The 18,813-nt window shown below is 37.5% G+C and overlaps 1 protein-coding gene across 1 annotated transcript; it reads right to left on the bottom strand.

Moving 5' to 3' along the window:
* Nucleotides 1-1,837: 1,837 nt before the first annotated feature.
* LOC139741421 (cilia- and flagella-associated protein 119-like) lies at nt 1,838-17,978 on the bottom strand. Its single transcript, XM_071652007.1, has 8 exons — nt 17,949-17,978; nt 12,739-12,770; nt 11,556-11,621; nt 10,768-10,937; nt 8,775-8,845; nt 8,216-8,393; nt 2,475-2,582; nt 1,838-2,031 (listed from the first exon to the last, which is right to left on the bottom strand). Exons 1-8 carry the CDS (start codon nt 17,976-17,978, stop codon nt 1,838-1,840), a joined length of 849 nt encoding a protein of 282 aa, XP_071508108.1.
* Nucleotides 17,979-18,813: the final 835 nt, after the last annotated feature.

Consider the following 18,813-nt stretch of genomic DNA (forward strand, 5'->3'; position numbering starts at 1 on the left):
GATGGGGGAAAAAAGGCTGTGGAAAGTGAAATTGCTCTGCATTGTGATAAAGTATGCTTCACTCAATTTGTGTATGTTTGTGTGTGACAGTGTCTACAGTCAAGGCACCCCTGCTTCTTGTTCAGTTTGTGTTTGATTCTCCACATTAACTAGGGATAAAAAAAAAACAAAAAACAAAAAACAAACAAACAGAGAGGCACAGCATGGAAATGCCTGGAAACATATTGTAACTGAATAAGATGTAGGGTTTGGAAAAGCAGTACAATGTTGACAATAATGAATAATTTAAAGTACAGTACCTGGTACCTGTAGATACATACTGATACTAGACTTGTTCCAGCTGTCCCCGAAAAAGGAAACAACTGCAAAGAGGAGATGCAAGCAAATTGAGATTTGACAAAGTGAAGTAAATAATTGCAGAGAGAATCACAGTCACAATGCTGACTGGCATGCTTCCACAGACATTGTTGTATAAAAGAACTGGTAATTTTAAGTGCACATCACATAAACCTGTAAATCATTTTGCCCTAAATCTGTTGAGGCAATGGCCTTGCAATAGTGTTAAGTCTGCAGAAGCAGAGGGGGAAAAACCTTCCTGAGGATAGACGAAGTTCTGCGACGTCAAATGACGCGTCGCCTGAGGGGTAAAAGCAAATCGTGTGTATTAGGCACATAGTTCTAGGGCGCGGTATGCGAACTGTATACCTGCGTGCCTATCATGGGACGTGGGATGTAATGCTTAGACACTTGCCCACATGTATGTGTGCCCCCATATGCAGTTTTTGCCCCTCAAGCATGGCTTAATAACATCATTGGAACCTTGTCTATGGATACAAATAGAAAAAACTGTCATTAAGTGCATGCTTCCATAATGTAAGATAATCATTCAGGGCCTAGCATCTGCACATTTAAGTGTTTTAAAACTTTCTGCCAAAGATGTTCCAGGATGAACTAGAAAAGCACTCTGAGAGCGCAGACCTCCGCCAAGCATGCAGCTCATTTCCACCACTGATCTTGTTCTTCTATTATTTCCATCCATACATACTGCATTGTGTGCAGAGTCGCCCGAATCCCAATATAGAAGCCTTATGTTGCGTCGTAAACCCTCAGCTGCACGACGCGCCTCGCCCTAACAGAAACTAGAGCACGCACTTTAATACGCGCATGCAAACCTCAAATGCGCGCAGCCTGAACTTGCAAGTTCATTGACCCTACCTGCTAAAATATCAAAAATCCTTCATAAATTCCCCCAAAATTCTCAGATCACTACCAAAAGTTAATCGCTTGGTACTTGTGTCATTCTCAACCTTTCCTGCAAGTTTCATCCCAATCCGTTAGCCACTTTTTGAGTTATTTTGCGCACGGACAAACGAACGAACGAACGAACAAACCAATAGTAACGAAAACATTAACGTCCCCCCTTGGCGGAGGTAACTAGGGGTGTACTGACCCATCTATTAAGATGGAACCTGCCACTGGATGGATTCTGACAATATACAGGTCGTCTGATATCAATCGTGTACTACAAGCAAATGCATGATATTGTAAGAAGCCTACTAGTTTTGATGTCATGAGGCAATGTTGTATGACACGTATTGACAATTTATCAAGGGTTTCCATGGGTTAAACAAACACACCATCCTTATCGAATCTGCTACACACATGCCTTAAGGTCTAAACCCAGTCAACCCTTTGAGATCAATCTTTTCGTCATCCAAACCGCCAGTCATGTAATTCACAAGTCCAAATCCAAGAATCAAAGCTGACGTTACTGTATCCCATTGCTGATCCTCAATAATGTTCTCAAGAAAGTAGTTTCTGCAGTAGTGGGTGCCATCTACTTTTTCTTGCCCTTGCTAGACGTCCGCCCCTTGCCGCTGCCAGGGACATCAGCCAGGGATAGCTTCTTCTGGAGGGACTCGTTGTTTTGCTGGATCTGATCTGACAGGGAGATGCGGAGCTTGGAGAGCTCTTCGTTCAGCTGTGCTGTGATCAACTTTCGAAGCTCTTTGGTGGTCTCTGACTCTTCCTCTGCAAATTGAAAAACAAACAAAAGAATAAGATTAAGCTTTCTCACAATCATTTCATTTTGTAGATACCGGTAGGTCTAATGTTCATTTCAGTATGAAAAAAAACAAAAAAAATCATTGACGAAGTTAGCCTTTACTTCAAATTTTGGCATTTCACATTTGAATCCTGCTTCTCTTTACATTATATGCCAACTATATACTCAAGGACAAATCTGCAAGCACTGAGTCATTGTTACATCGAAAAGACCTGTTTGATAACTTTTCACTGCACTAGCAATAGTAATTATGATGAGGATTACCATTATCATCACTTATCAATACTACCACCATCATCATCATCATCATCATCATCATCATCATCATCATCATCATCATAATAGGGACAAGGATGCACTAGGATGGATGGACAGTACTAGTGGGGAGACACTTCAATGATAGTCATACCTTCAGGGGATGGTGGCTTCTCTGGATCTCCTCCCTCTGTAACAGGCTGTTCCTGGTCTTGCTGTACACCCCCTTCTGTTTCTTCCGCAATCAAATTGAGCTCTTCCTCTGTGAAAAGCAGAAAGACAGATTATACATGTAAATGGCATTGCGACCCAAAGCTTACATATGGTCAGTTTCACGGTAAAGGGTGTAACTTTCAATTTTTAGCCTTTTGGCCCACCCTGAACACATAGATTTACAGATCTCAAAGATTTTTTCCCATGTGAGTCACCTTATGAGTAGCCACCTTGGGTAGCATAATCAGGTCCAGGTATTGATGTGTTTTGTTTTGACAGTCACATATGTACCCTAAAAATGACTATTTTGTTGCATTGAAATTTATATAACATTTTTGAAATGTTAATAATTTTCTACAGCAACTGCAGAGATCTAATTTTTTATGTTAAAAGCATAGTTGTATGGTCAATTGAAATGACCAAATTAGTTTGGTTTGTATCTGGCCCTTTGTTTTAGAATACTATGACTTCAAATTTGAGGTTTCGGAGGCTTCATTTTCCGTTAACAATTGTTTACAAACTTTGATGGACAGTAATGATCAGTGGATGTGTTTTGGTTACTTTCTTTTATGCTGAAAATAGTAAGGTACAGCTACAACTTTAGACTTACATCAAATTTTACTTGATTCTAGGGCTATTTGAAATTTTGTGATAATTTAATTCCCTCAAGTGAAATTTCCGTTAGCAGTTTTGAAGCCTCCGAAACAAAGTGTTTAGTCAAATAATATGAATATAGATAAGAGAAGCGACCTAATCTATATGTCAAAATGTAGGATATGGGGCCCTAACCTAATAGACCAAAAATAGTTAAGATCCGCCAAACTCTCAGAAAATAGAAGACAATACAAATTTTCCGTTAACACATGAAGCCTCCGAGACGCATTGAAGCCTCCGAAACAGCAAAAACATCTAATTTGACATTTCTGATAAATTCTTTGAGTGTCTGCCCCAAATTATGCCATGAAATCATCAACAGACATGGACAGACAACAAAAATAATAAAAACATTATGATACTGCAATAATTTTTTGAGCTGATACACTTTATAGAGAAAAAGTGGTTTCGGAGGCTTCAAAAGGATGTTAACACTGCATTTTTGTGATTTTCTCTGGACAAAATCAAATTAGATTTATTGTTCACCCACCCAATGATCGCTTATGACATATCTAAAGATATTTAATCACATTCAGTTTTCTGGCGGCTTTGTTTACTCACCAATATAGATTTACTATACGATTTACCTATTTTTCTTAAACAGTGCAGACGTGTCACACATAACTCACCTTTTCATTCAGCAATAAAATATTGGCAGATGAGGATGTTGCCCCACAAATATGTTTAAACAGTGTGTATCAACCAAAAAAGACACAATTTACCCATCACTTTCTACATAACATACATGATTTTCATAAAAACATACGGCATACCAAATTAATTTTCCAGATGTTTCGGAGGCTTCATTTTATGTTAACAGCATGTAAATGGAATGTTTTGATTACAATTTTGTAATTTTAAGTCTATCAAATAACTGTTTGGACTGAATGAGACTTAATGATTCCCCAAGCAAGGTGTAGATAGTTGTTTAAATGTATGAAAAACATTTATTTTGTAGGTTTCCTTTTGAAACAATGGAACAGGCTAGATATTGTGAGTAATGAAAGTGACTTCCAGCTTGCGTGCATGCCCACATCATGCAACAGTAGTGCAACAAAGCAAGTAGTTGTGGATACATCAATGTTCTTAAGTTGGATAACTCATTTTAACTCTTGAGAGAAGTTGAAGCGTTGTGACCATATTTGTATCACTCTTTTGACTGGTTAGACTTTTTTAATGAAGACCAAACAATTACTTGATTATTTAGTGTTAAATACACTTTTTTAAAAGAACTGAACACTATTCCTGTCCTGAAGATTCCAGGACTTTAATAGATGGTTATTCAAGAGGGAAGCATACACTTAACTAAGAAATATATTACTTTTGAATTTAAGGTTGTATCTTTTATGCATGATCAAGAGCAAATGGTGGAATATACTTTTTGGATTTTACACTTTCGACTCACTATCATCTGAGTGTAATACATTGTAGTTTCGAAACACAATCTTTTACATGTCCATTTATAACCCATTGACAAATCCATTCCATTGTTACTCACATGGCATTTGTTTTTGCCACACTAAAATCTTGACTTTTTCAGCTTTCCATTTCTTAACAAGTTCTTTGGCTTTCATTTCCAATACTTATTTGGAGGAAAGTAATTAATCAATAAATTTGTGATTGGATTTGAAAATAGCTAACATCTTGCAGATTATCATTTCTGTGGTGTGACTTGGATCACAGGGTACTGTTTTGGAATTTTGACATTTGATTACTTCATTCAGACAGTTTTTCATGTCAATCTGTATGTCAGATTTGATGCATGCTACGTAGGTGCAACACAATCTTGATACTATACCCTATTTTCCATACTTTATTATGCTGGCAGTGACCACTTGACTATTTTTGATTAAACAAAATGTAACTTGTGTTACGAAACATCTCTTCACAAACATGTTAGAGACTCTATGACATGTTTGCGGATGTAGTTCTCAGTGCAGTAAATGGACAGTAATGGTTGGGATAGGATTGTTTATAAATGACATATAGACCTCTACTTATAAATAGCCTGTTGCCATGGGGTACATGTAGTTTACATGGGTGGGTGACTGGAGAAGTTATGTTCATGAAGAACAATATTGAAATAATTGAAATCTTTATAATCTGTTTAGTCCTGGCTTTTCTGGAAAAAGTTACAAGCCCCTAACTATTTTGAAATTCAAAGGGTTAAAACTGTAGTCTGTGGGTTTACTATTTAAAACAAACTTGTGGGTTTCTAACAAACTTTTTAATTTTTTGCCAAAAAGGTTGTCATTTTTAGAAACAGTAAAAGTTCTGTTAGCAATTTCTCAATGCGTACCTTCAAAAACAGGCCTCCTAGCTGTCACAGGAGTCACACAAACTGGAATTTTATAAAAATAACTATAAAAAAAGAAGCCTTTGAAGAATTAAAAAAAAAATAAATAAAATGATATGAAACAGGGGTGACTTGTATACCACAGAAAAAGAAAGTAAAATTCTAACTATCATATATTATAGGGAACTATACATTTGGTGAACATTTTTTTTTTTTTTTAATTCAAATTCATACACAGTCATGGGTAGGGTATGTACATTTATCTTTTCCACAGGCAATTCAAAAAGATGAATGGGATCTTGACCATTTCAATTTCTATTGAGCTCCATGATAATATCACCAATATATTGATTATTCCAACTCCATTTTGATGATGACAGTTTGATGATGACCCTTAAATGGAATGGCTGATCAGTGTTTAAGATTGCTGTTCAATGACCATGATCACTGCATTTGATATAGTAGGGGATATCAGGCATGGTCCATATGCAAAAGAATGTTTATAAGCCTTTTTTCCCCTTTCTATATTTTACAATGCTATGTTGTAATCTAACGGTCATGCCATCACATAGTCTATTTTCTATCCCTTTCTCATCAACAGTTGAAATTGATTTCACATGTATATAAAACAATTATGATGGGTGGTTTATGTCGATATACATCCCACAAACTGCACTTATAAAGCAAGCAAACATAATCTTTGCATTAAGTCTAAAGCTACAGTTCTACAATGTGTAACTCATTGAAAGTAATTCTTACTGCATTATGATGAAAAGTTTGACAAATGCATACAGCTGTACATGTGTGTAGCCTAATCATGTTCTGCATTGCCAAAGTCATGGATATGCAAATACAGTGTATGTAATACTATACAACTGAGCATAAAGATTTAAATATATTCTTTGTCTCTTAAAGGTACTAGCCCACATTTGTAAACCTGCAGCAATTGGTCTCATAGTTAGCATGGAGTTTGGGTATGATTGCAGTAACACCTGTGCAAAATTTGTTCCAATTAGTCCATTACTTTCATAAAAATAAATGAAAATGCACCGTATGCATGCGTATAACGCTCGCTATAGCTCCAGTCCGCGTACGTACTACATGCATGCGATACAAGTGTAAGTTACATGTACGTAGCTAGCCGGCGCTTGTAATTCGATTTTGGGTCGGGTTGACCCGGTTTGAAAATTGATTTTAAAACAATAAATTTCTCTCTTTTATCGAATGGTATAGACAAAGAGCAACAGGTGAGGTATGTTACTGTTATAACTTGTACTTGAAGTCATATTGGACCTATTTTATGCAGTTTCGATTTTCGTGGGTTTGCAAATGTGGGCTAATACCTTTAACATATATGTTGGAAAGTCTTTTTTCTGCATACAAATAAATACTATTTTACGTGTTTACAACATTGTTAGTTATTTGGAAACAATCAGCTGCATTAATGTACTTCATATCACCTTAAAATGGACCATTTTTGCATGTTAACAGTCATGATGAAGCCTCCGAAACATGCTTTGCTGCTAACTTTAAGCCACAAAAAAAAAGATGTTCCTCATCAGTGTACTTTTATTGCTACTGTTGCAGTTTCCTTTAGAATCATATTGCCTCATGTAATGTCATAAATTCGAACTGAGCATTGCTCACAGTGTACACAGTTTGTTATTCACTTTTGTGGAAGCCAATTTCCTAATGATAATAAGTATGAAGAGTTAACATTATGTACTGCCATAAAATGTACATCTGTATACTGTTATTCACATTTTATTGATGCCCTGTTGTTATTCTAGCATGTAGTGATAGTTGCTTACTGTGGTTTTATTATTTTAAGTGAATACAGGACTAGAACTTTGTGTTAGCAGTTTTGAAGCCTCCGAAACACACTAGTTTGTTAACTGAAGCCTCCGAAACTCACAAGTCTGAAAATTTCAACTTTGTCAAAAATAATCCAATTTCTTTGGGATTTGGGTTGATAAATGTTTGTTACCAAGAGATAATTTAGGGCTATGTTTAGAGTGGCTCTTGCTTCTAGAACATTCTTTTAACTTAAAAATAGTTTGTCAGGTACCATTTTTACCTTGGAATTTGAAGTTCACATCCAAATAATTGCAAGAGCGAATATCTGTTGGGGGAAAAGTGTTTTGATATTTCAAATATATGTTCACAGCAAATGAAAAGTTGCATTACATTCACCATTTATCTTCATTTGGTTGCTGTGGGTGACCAAAACATTCTTGTTGTGTTTACCTAAATTTATCTAAAATTCCATAATAGTCACTTCATTTTTTATATTTAGCCTAAGAATTAAGCTCTGGAATGGCAAAATATTGAAAATATAGACATTCCTATATAAAATAAAGGCAAAGATAGAAATGGAAACACAATTTCAATTTTTGACCCTTGCCACATCAAAGTTACACCCTTTACTGTAAAACTGACCATATAACAAATATCACCTACATAATACACAAAGCTTTTGTCACAACTGTTACAATTTAGATTTGAACCAAACCAGTTGAGCAATTCATTAACTAAACAGTAAACAGACTACTAGTAATTTAATGCCTTTGGCAGTCTATGGACCCCCCCCCCCCCCCCCCGAAATTTAGAGATTTGCAAAATGAAGGAATGCTACAGTGAAAGTCTTTACATAATGTGGCAATACATTTGTGCATGTATTCATGTGCCCACATGTGCTTGCTGCCACCTTATGTAGGTTTAGAAGTCTTTACCTTGTGCCTGGGGCTCTTCTTCTGGCATCCCGTCATAGGTCATGGAGAGGTCAAGTCGCACTAGTGGTGTGAAGACGTATTTGTACAGCTTGAAGTGACGAAAGTATGTGTTCACCACATAGTCGATGATCAGCCGAACGTGCTCATGTGTGAAAATGTTCACACTCCAAGGTGGTCTCTACATATTGAGGAAGTTAACAGTTCATATTTTCTTAAAATTTATAGAACTGCACCTATAATGTACTCTTGTACAAATATTGACTTGTACACACAATAGATAATCAAATCACTACCACAAGTATAGTAAACTTTGCATTGAAAATCATAAAATGAAGGCCACATGCTCAATGAACAACTCATATAAATTTAGAGTGCTGCTATCGTATTAATAAGAAAAGAAGATTGTCCCATCAGTAGACACAACCTTTCATTATGTAACTTGTAGCCATTCATTGTTAGAATGTACATCTCCTTGATTTCCTACATTATACGTAATTATATGTATATGGGTTGTCCGATATAGTACATACATGAATCACAGGACACATTGAAGACTTACCAGCACAGCATGGCATAGCACCAGTTCCCTGAAGTAGTCATAACACTGCTCCACATTGCCGAATGGGGTTTCTGCAGGATAAGTGAAATGCAATCATCTAAGGACAAAAGTTACTTATAAGCCAGCCACATAATGCCTAAAGTGCTCGTTGGCTTTAATGAATAGAGTGCCGGGTATATCAAAGCATGCAGGATGAAAGAAGTTTCATCAAATTAGGGTATCAAATAAAGTCAGAGAACTGTTGACAATTCCAATGTCACCATAAAAGAGTGATATTAGTTGCAACCACATATTCAAATCAGATACTGTATACGCCATATATTTAGCGAGTCTAATTTTTTGCGAATCGGGACTTCCCGACAATTTTGCAAGTGGTAATATTCGCGATAAAGGAGTATATTACTGAACGAAGAATGTATACGGCATGTCACATTCATGTCGGGATCGGAGTGCCTCTTTAAAGGACAAGTTCACCTTCATAGACATGTGAGTTGAGTGAATGCAGCAATGTTAGTAGAACACATCAGTGAGAGTTTGAGGAAAATCGGACAATCCATTCAAAAGTTATGAATTTTTGAAGTTTCTGCTCAGTCACGGCTGGATGAAAAGACTAAGTAAGCTTGTGATGTCACATGAGTACAACGATATAAAGAAAGAATAAAGAAAATTCAACATATTTCCATTTTTCTCGCATAACAAAAGAACACTCGACTTCTCTCTTTCAGAAGGCAGGGGGAATAATATTACCCTTAACATACGTCAGTATCAAGTCGAAGAAATGTGCTCTTTATTCAAAAAGTAAAGTTTTGTGAAATTCTCTTTTTATTTTCCGTATATAGTTGTACACATGTGACATCATACACTGTAGTAGTCTTCTCATCCAGCAGTGACTGCGCAGATACTTAAAATATTCATAACTTTTGAACGGATTGTCCGATTTTCCTCAAACTTTCACTGATGTGTTCTACTAATATTGCTGCATTCTCTCAATCTTAATTTATATGAAGGTGGACTTGTCCTTTAAATTCATGAACAGCACCTGACTTGTGAAATTCGCGAAAATATAAACCTCGCGAAATATTCAGCATACACAGTAGGTGATGATGCTATCCCCTCACACCTCTCCCACAAGCCTGCAAAAATTTTTCATTAAATTTCATTTCTTGAAATGAAATCACAAAGAAAAACTGGTGTCCTTCACATAATGGTGAGATAATCTACCTGTGATGACTGTTCAGGGGGAAGGGGCTGATGTTATTTAATCATTGACCAAAAACTTACACTATTTTGTGTACAAACCAATGGGAGTCATGAGGTGGAGTACCACTGCATCCCAATTTTAGACAATACTTAGAGGTAAAGCTTGCTTTACATGGCAAAACTAGAGAAGCACTTTGAGAGCGCAGACCTCCGCCAAGCAGCTAATTTCCACCAATGATCTTGTTCTTCCATAGAGATCAGTGATTTTCACCCAGATTATGCATGCTGGAAATCACCCGATTTCCCAATATAGAAGCTCTTTGTTACATCATTGACTTCCAGCCGCACCGTGCGCGTGCGTGCCTCGCCCTAGCAGAAACTAGAGCATGCACTTTAGTGCGCGTATGAAAACCTCCAAAATGCGCAGCTTGAACTCCTAAGTTCATGAAGTTCGTTGACCCAACCTGCCAAAATATTGAAAATCCTTCATAAAATCCATAGAAGTTCCTGGATCACTACCAAAATTTAATCATCTGTTCCTTGTGTCATTTTCAACCTTTCCTTTAAGTTTCATCCAAATCCATTCACAACCTTTTGAGTTATTTTGCACATGGACAAAGAAACCACCGGTAATGAAAACATAACCTCCTACCTCGGCGGAGGTAATAACCCAAATTCATAGGTCTGTTAAACTAGTCAACAGCAAACATGATACACACAAAATTATACTTTTCCAAAGAATCATGATGAGCAAATTACTGAGTTAAAGCTTGTCTTTGATGACAATACTCACCCACACAAACCATGTGAGTTTTCTTCACAATGGAAAAGAACGCAGATAGCTGCTCTTTGGAGAAGTTGTGGTTGAGTGCATGCTGTGTGGCGTAGAAGTACAAGTCCAGCAAGGCAGCTGACCGGGGGTTTTCTTTGTAGTCGCTCAGACTGAAGTGATTTGCTAAGATGCTAGGAAAAAAAGAAGAAACAGTACATTGTCATAAGGTTCATCTTCTTGGCTAAGCTTTATACTCACATATATGCTTGTTTGTTTACTACTTTGTTTTGGCCACGTGATTCATTACTGCTGCAACAACTTTTTTCTTCGATCGGAGCAATTAGTTTTTGTGGAGAAAGTGGTTATATAATGTAGATGTTTAACTTGCTGTCACTGAAGTACAAACTTAACAAGTTGAGTTGTATGAGTGCTTGTCTAATGCATCACACATCCAGATAAAACAATTTCTTCAAACAAATGCCAAAAAAAAAGAAAAAAAAAAGATCAGGTACAGTGTATTAAAAAAAAAACGAAATATGAAGGTAAAGGCAAGAAGGTAAATCTAAGAGATTTAACATTTCTTTCTTTGTTAGTGTGCTGAAATGTTATGCAAAATATTTAAATCTGATGATTTCTAGTTGATAATAAATTGTAAGTACAAATTTTGTCAAGATAAAACATTCCTGCTTTGACCCACTTAATGTCCAACAGCTAGCAGTGTATGGATTAGAGTCACCATTTCTGTTGAGGCAGACACCAATATCACTGGAAGAATTCATGTTTGCAATCTGACATTGAGAAATTCTTACATCTTGACTTCTTCCATGCTGGCAGCTTCCTTGATCTCCTCTGATTTGTGGACATCCAAATCCGCCCTGTCAATCAAAGCACAAAGTTTTAGGAAATGAATACCCTGATCTATGTTCAGTGAATTAATCAGATATTCTGTACCACTACCACAGATGACTGCAAAATTGCTAACAGGTCAGAGGATGGCTAGGCTTGTACTTTATTTGAACCATTAATATAGCAGATGTGTAGACAGTCAGTAATCCATTAATGAACATGTACACGATGTATATCATCGACATCAAGAAGTCACAAGAAAGGAAATAACATTTTAGTATTGTATTATTACTAAAGTATTAGTCTGCATACTGGCACTGAAAATTGCACACACATACACCCATGCAAACACAAACTCCTTTTTATGAGATGCCTCAACTGGGGATATGATGGTTTGCTTAAGGTAATCGGACATATTCCATTATTTGTTTCTAACACTTTATTCTAGTTCTTTATTCCAATAAAATGATTAATTGAAATTGAACACCATCAGAAAATAATACCTAAATCAAGTTTAGCTGCTAAAAAAAAGAGATTAGGCTTCATGTGGTGTATAGGTGTATACACAACAAAGATTTGTATTACATTTTTATAATTCTAATAGAAATTCCCAAATTGGCAACTGAATAATGTGAAGTACTAGTTGCCAACATGCAGGCACTAGATATGCAGAACGGACAGGTGCATTATGAACCACGAAGGTGCCACAAGGGCCTAAACAGGGCACTTTTTCACTTGTTTTGAATATTCTGAACAAATGGGCATATGCCTGGTATAAAATATATGTCCAGTTGCCTGAAGAGACACATGAAAATATCCCAATTCAAGCCTCTCACAAGAACAAGGTAAACACACACACACACGCACACATAAACATTACAAAAACAAACAAGCTAAACTTACTACATCTGTAACAACTTACAACTCTTGTCTTCTTGTCTAAGGTTAGATATTATCAGACATATAAAGGTTTAGATATCTTTAGTATCAACAACAGAAGCAACAACCACAACAACCACAACAACAACAACAACAACAACAACATCAACAACAACTTTAGGTGCCTACTGGTAATAGGTATACAGCTGTATTATATGGATAATGATGATAATTAAACAGTAATATTTTCCTTCATATGAAACTCACCAAAGACAAATCTTTGCCTTGTGATCTCTGGGCTAAAGTGGAAAAGTGGAAGAAAATGAAAGAGCATTAATGTCATCACAATATCTTCACTATGGAAAATGGCATTCCAATCATATGTTTGGAGAGTCTAGGTCCTCCCATTATCTCTCATTTCCACACATAAGCCTCCCTATATACTTAGGTAAAATGACTAAAGTTTTTATCTAGGTTGTCGTTGCTTTGATTTTTAAGGCGCGTTTCAATTGTGAATATTTACGCCTAAGTCTACATAATCCTGTTTTCATTAAAAGAAAACAAATTCAAATCAATAAGCAGGGCTGCACACTAACCCATTTTTTCTGCCGGTCCGACCTGTCTCTGTCGGACCAGTAAATGCTCCGTTTTACCATTTTTTACTGGTCCGAACAGAAAATTTACCGGTCAACAACAACCTAAAAAACCCCAAACAAACATTAAATGACTTGCAAACTTATTTTCTTGTTTTTGATGGACTACTATTACCCCCCCCCCCCCAAAAAAAAAAAAAAAAAAATTACATTTTACAGATTAATATTTTGTAATCTTGCATTGCTGAAAAAGATTGAAATTGAAAAAGAATAAGAAAAAAAAAAGAATTGAATGTTTGTTTGTGAATTACAGCGTAAAATGATAATGATCAAAATCAGGTGTGACTTTTTCTAAACATCGGCGCACGTATGCGTTACTTTAACTTGCTGCGTAATTCACACTCTTGGTGCTCAGTTGGATTGCGATGATTTCATGAATTATTTTAGCTGTGATATTTTCTGATGCACGCGCCACAAGGGGTTCTTTATTTTTCTCCCGATAATCTCTTTGCATTTGTGCATGCGTTCTTGAAAGCTACACGCATACATGCAGGGCCTCAAATACCTCAAATACCTCAAATATTAGCGGGATTGTGACGATGTCATGAATTACTTCGGTAATATTTTATGATGCACGCGCCAAAAGGGGTTGAAAATGTGTCCTTTATTTTTCCCGATAAGTACTCTTCGAATTTCGTACGTGCGTTCTTAAAAGATGTACCACACGGCCGAATTCATGATACTTTTTGCGCCTATTTCTACCTCAAATATCAGCGGGATTGTGACGATTTCATGAATGACTTCGGCTGTAATCTTTTATGATGCACGCGCCAAAAGGGGTTGAAAATGTGTCCTTTATTTTTTCCCGATAAACTCTTCGAATTTCGTAAATGCGTTCTTAAAAGATGTACGACACGGCCGAATTCATGATACTCTTTGCGCCTATTTTTACCTCAAATATCAGCGGGATTGTGACGATTTCATGAATTACTTCGGATGTAATCTTTTGTGATGCACGCACCAGCTAGAATGGTTGAAAATTCGTTCTTTATTTTTCTTCCAATAATCTCTTCGCATTGCGTACATGCGTTCCTAAAAGGTACACGACACGGCCGAATTCACGATCCTTTTTTTGCGCCTATTTCTACCTCAAATATCAGCGAGATTGCGATGATTTCATGAATTACTTCGGCTGTAATCTTTTATGATGCACGCGCCAAAGGGGGTTGAAAATGTGTTCTTTATTTTTTCCCGATAAACTCTTCGCATTTCGTAAATGCGTTCTAAAAAGATATACGACACGGCCCAAAATCATGATTCTTTTTGCGCCTATTGTTTCCTCAAACTTCAACGGGATTGCGATGATCTCATGAATTATTATTTGGCTGTAATCTATATGATGCACGCGCAAAAAGGGGTTGAAAATGTGTCCTGTATTTTTCTCCCAATAGTCTCTTCGCATTTCGTACATATGTTCTTAAAAGGTATGCCTATACGACACGGCCGAATTCACGATCTTTGTAGCGCCTATTTCTATATCAAATATCAGCGGGATTGTGATTATTTCATTAATTATTTCGGCTGTAATCTTTTGTGATACACGCACCAGAAGGGTTGAAAATGCGTTCTTTATTTTTCTTCCCGTAATCTCTTCGCATTTGTGCATGCGTTTTTAAAATTGTACACTGCATGCACGACCGAATTCGAGATTCTTACTGCGCCTATTATTGTTTGCTCAAGTTTCATCGGGATTACGATAATTTTATGAATTACTATTCGGCTGTAATCTTTATGATGCAAGTGCCAAAAGGCGTTGAAAATGTGTCCTTTATTTTTCTTCCAATATTATCTCTTCGCATTTCGTACATGCGTTCTTAAAAGGTACGTATACGACACGGCCGAATTCACGATCCTCTTTGCGCCTATTTCTACCTCAAATATAAGTGGGATTGTGACGATTTCATGAATTTATTCGGCTGTAATCTTTTGTAATGCACGCACCAGAAGGGTAAAAATGTGTTCTTTATTTTTCTCCCGATAATCTCGTCGCATTTGTGCATGCCTTTTTGATAACCAACACGGCATGCAGGACTGAATTCAAGATCCTTTTTGCGCCTATAGTTTCCTCAAATTTCAACGGGATTGCGTTGATATCATGAATTGTTATTTGGCTGTAATCTTTTATGATGCACGCACCAAATGTGTCCTTTATTTTTTTTTCCTCCTCTATAATCTCTTCGCATTTCGTATATACATGAGCTTTTGAAAGGTGTACGACGCGGCCGAATTCATGATCCTTTTTTGGACGATTTCTACCTCAAATATGTCAGCGGGACTGCGATGATTTCATTATTTTTTTTTCTCCCGGTTATCACTTCACATTTTGTGCATGCGTTCTTAAAAAGTACACGGAAGGGCCGATTTGGGGATCCTTTTTGCGCCTATCTTCATTATGAGACCATTCTGAATGAATGAAAACATTCATTAGTGAAATGACTGTGTAAAATGAAAATGAACCCAATCAGATCTATTTACTGTATTGCTGAATATGTTGTCACTTTTTCTAAAAATCGGCACAAGTAAATTAGTAATAACATGTCAACTGCCACGCTGCTGCGAAGCCGGAATCGGATCGATCTTGCGTTAAAAAAATCATGAGTAAATTGACCCAGAAATGCGTGCGCTTCTTTCAATGCTCCTTGTCTGGCATGACTGCCGATCGCAAGCAAACGAAACGGGGGTCGGGGAATTACATGCATTTCAGCAGCTAAATTGTACAAGCTTTGCATGTATTGCATGGCATGGCAGTGCCTGAGCAGCGCCAATGTGCAAGCAAGCATGAATAACCATCTGGTCGACTGCTAGTGCTCAAAACTACTGAGTAATATGTTTACTGTACAAATTGCACCGGTAGACATGAACGAAAACTTGCGTAAAACTTGTTGAACAATGCGATATATTGCATTCTGTTTCTCATTGATCGGGACTGCTCTTTTTCTTTCTACTGACCCCTCCGATGCTATTTTTTTCCGGTCATATCGGACCGGTAACTTGTGGATTTCCTGAAAAGTTACGGGTCCGACAGTGACTTTTACAGGTCTGGGACCGTCGGACCGGCGCCAGTGTGCAGCCCTGCAATAAGGGAGAAAAAAAAAATAACTATGTTGCATTATTGCCTTAGATCTAATACATGTTAAACTGGTCTTGTCTGTTTAGATTGGGTAAGCGGCACCTTAACCCCTCTAGTGCTCTAGTGGAATATGCCTCCTCTGACACTGTGGTGTATGGGATCCATCAACTGCAAGGAATATCAGCAAGATTGAGATGATCCAATGCTAATGGAGGGTAGCTAGATATGCCCTGTACTGACACCGGAATACATCAAGTGTATCACCAATGCCGCAGGAGCTCGGATGGACATCACTACAAGTACAAGAGTGACGTAAACATCTCCGTCTTGTGATGTTCTACAAGATCCACATACACACCCAGTTTGTTTGTAGTTGTATGGTTGGGTGTTCATAATACCGGCCACCTAACGTTTTGCTATCAATAGAAACGTGAAAAATCTCACAATTTGCCTGAGATTTTACTCATGTGTGGAGAAAATACTCCGCCGATTCACAAGCGCGCACTGAAAATGCGATCTGAGGTACGCGTTCTTAGATGGCGGCTTCGAACGCGTGGGGTGTCATTTTTTCCACACTCAGTTGCCCTGCTCATTTCAACCGACCACCCTGACAATACGTATAAAGGGCACTTAAATGCGTTTTTTTCGACAGGCCGCTGTTTTTTTTCTAGCCGTCATTTTTCCCCAAATAATATTTGAATATATTTTGAATCCTTCGATATTACTTTTGAAGGACTGTTTGATGAATTTGAATTGATTTTCATTAGGAAACTTTTCATCGTAATTGAAATAAATTAGATGAGGCGGTTTGTTTTTTCACATTCATTTCTCGTTTCTGCATCAACTCGTACGGTCATATGGTAGCAAGCGACAAAATGTTTATGTTATGTGTATGTGTAACATGTGTGCACGATCGTACAAGCGGCGGTGACAATTTTGCGGTCAAAATCGTCAAATTTATTACGGAAGGATACTCTACATCTAACAACGAGTCAGCAATGGTAGGCCTAGTTATATGTAGTTACACGATAAACCTTATTCGATTTTGCTAAATTTCGGTAATTTAGAGGGAATACTTAGACCTAGTTGTTTTCGCCACATTTTACTCGGTAGCGTAGCCCAGTGAAGAATCGGACACCGTTGCGCGTAGACCCATGCGTACATTTTCTTTCTGTACACGCAATGCCATTATACTAGTAGTGCGCGGTCGGCCGATATGGACCCGGTCGGTGTGTTGAACACCTACCATACCGTTCAAATTGAACTGTGAGGCTTTCATCACCAAATCCACCAGACCATTCAGAGAGCTAGGTGTGAACACTCACGGTTATCTCAACCTTCCATCCTGGACTCGACAACATCAAAACTCATTCTTTCCTTGAACGATTAAAAGGTCTTGGAATGCCCTCCCAGATCCAGACAATGCATGTTGTGATCCATGTGACGGCCTCCTCAGCTAAGTCAACACCTTTCGTCTCCTTCTCAATCTGACGAATGAAAGGCAGCTCTAGCTAGCAGCTAATTTCGAGGCAGTTTTTTACTTTCACCCTGTAAATGATTGTCACATGCACCTTACCCCTATGACACACACTGTCACCAAGTTCTGTAAGAATCTTCAAGGTTGAAGGAAGCAGACTACCGACAAGAAGAAGAAGAAGGCCGAAGGCTCCACCACGCAGCTACAAACCTCCATTATAACATGTAAACAAATGTATGGGACTACACAGACTGGAATTTACCGCTGGTTCTCTTACCTGAGGTATTTTGGGCACTTCTCCCGGCATTTTGGAGTATACTTTGAAGTTCAGTGAGATGATATAAGGGAATCAGTTGGCAAGAGGAAAATTTTCTCAAAAATGTGCAAGAAAACAGAAAAATAACGGAATTGTATCACACCCGACGACTTCGAGCGAGTGGGACGACAGTTCCACTATGAAAACTTCCGGTGGTAGCCAAGCAATATTGCATTGTGGGATCGAGATGTGTTGATGTCGTCTGCTACATTCTCTAGCTGTGAGTGGCCGATGGCTGGGCAAAGATTTGTTTTATTCTCTTTACAACTTTTTATATATGTCTTTTCAATCTCAGTTGAGCTTGAAATAAACAGATTTATGAGATTATGATTATCATGGCAACTAAGTATGGATCAAACAAATGTGCACACTGTAATTTTGTTCGAAAATTAATTACAAATCAATTGTCTTACTCTGTGAGAGGGCTGTTTGTTCTGTATTTGTGGGGTTTGTCAATAGTGTGCTGAAGAAAAAAGAAAGTTAGCAAGAAAGCTAGCCATATATTAGTGAATATATATCACTCAAGTCAATGGATCAACATGCAATACTGAGGAGGAGCAGACTGGTCATTTCTTTCTTTCTTAATTTCTTTCTTTAAATCACTGTTGAATCTACAGCAAGTGAAAGTTGCTTGGATATGATTTAGTGCTGGTAGATTAAGAGCGTGAGAAAATCCCAAGCCAGCTCGGTGTTGGAACTAAAGGGTGGCGAGGCTACTGCATATAATATCTAAATAGAACGCCACTACATAGACCAATTCAGCTGTTTGTTGGATTTGGCCAAGTTTACATTACATATATATGTCATATCACTGTGATATAAGCAT

Source organism: Diadema antillarum, unplaced genomic scaffold, assembly GCF_040938485.1.
Source record: "Diadema antillarum isolate AM-2024a unplaced genomic scaffold, OU_Dant_1.0 seq00000927_RagTag, whole genome shotgun sequence".
Lineage (NCBI taxonomy): Eukaryota > Metazoa > Echinodermata > Echinoidea > Diadematoida > Diadematidae > Diadema > Diadema antillarum.

Bases quoted from the DNA above. Each gene is read 5' to 3' on its own strand.
- LOC139741421 (XM_071652007.1), bottom strand. From the start codon at position 17,978: ATGCCGGGAGAAGTGCCCAAAATACCTCAG. The intron at 10,938-11,555 runs GTAAGAATTTCT...TTTTTTTCCTAG, and splicing joins AGCATGGAAGAAGTCAAGAT to CATCTTAGCAAATCACTTCA. The intron at 2,032-2,474 runs GTATGACTATCA...TTCAATTTGCAG, and splicing joins GAAGCCACCATCCCCTGAAG to AGGAAGAGTCAGAGACCACC.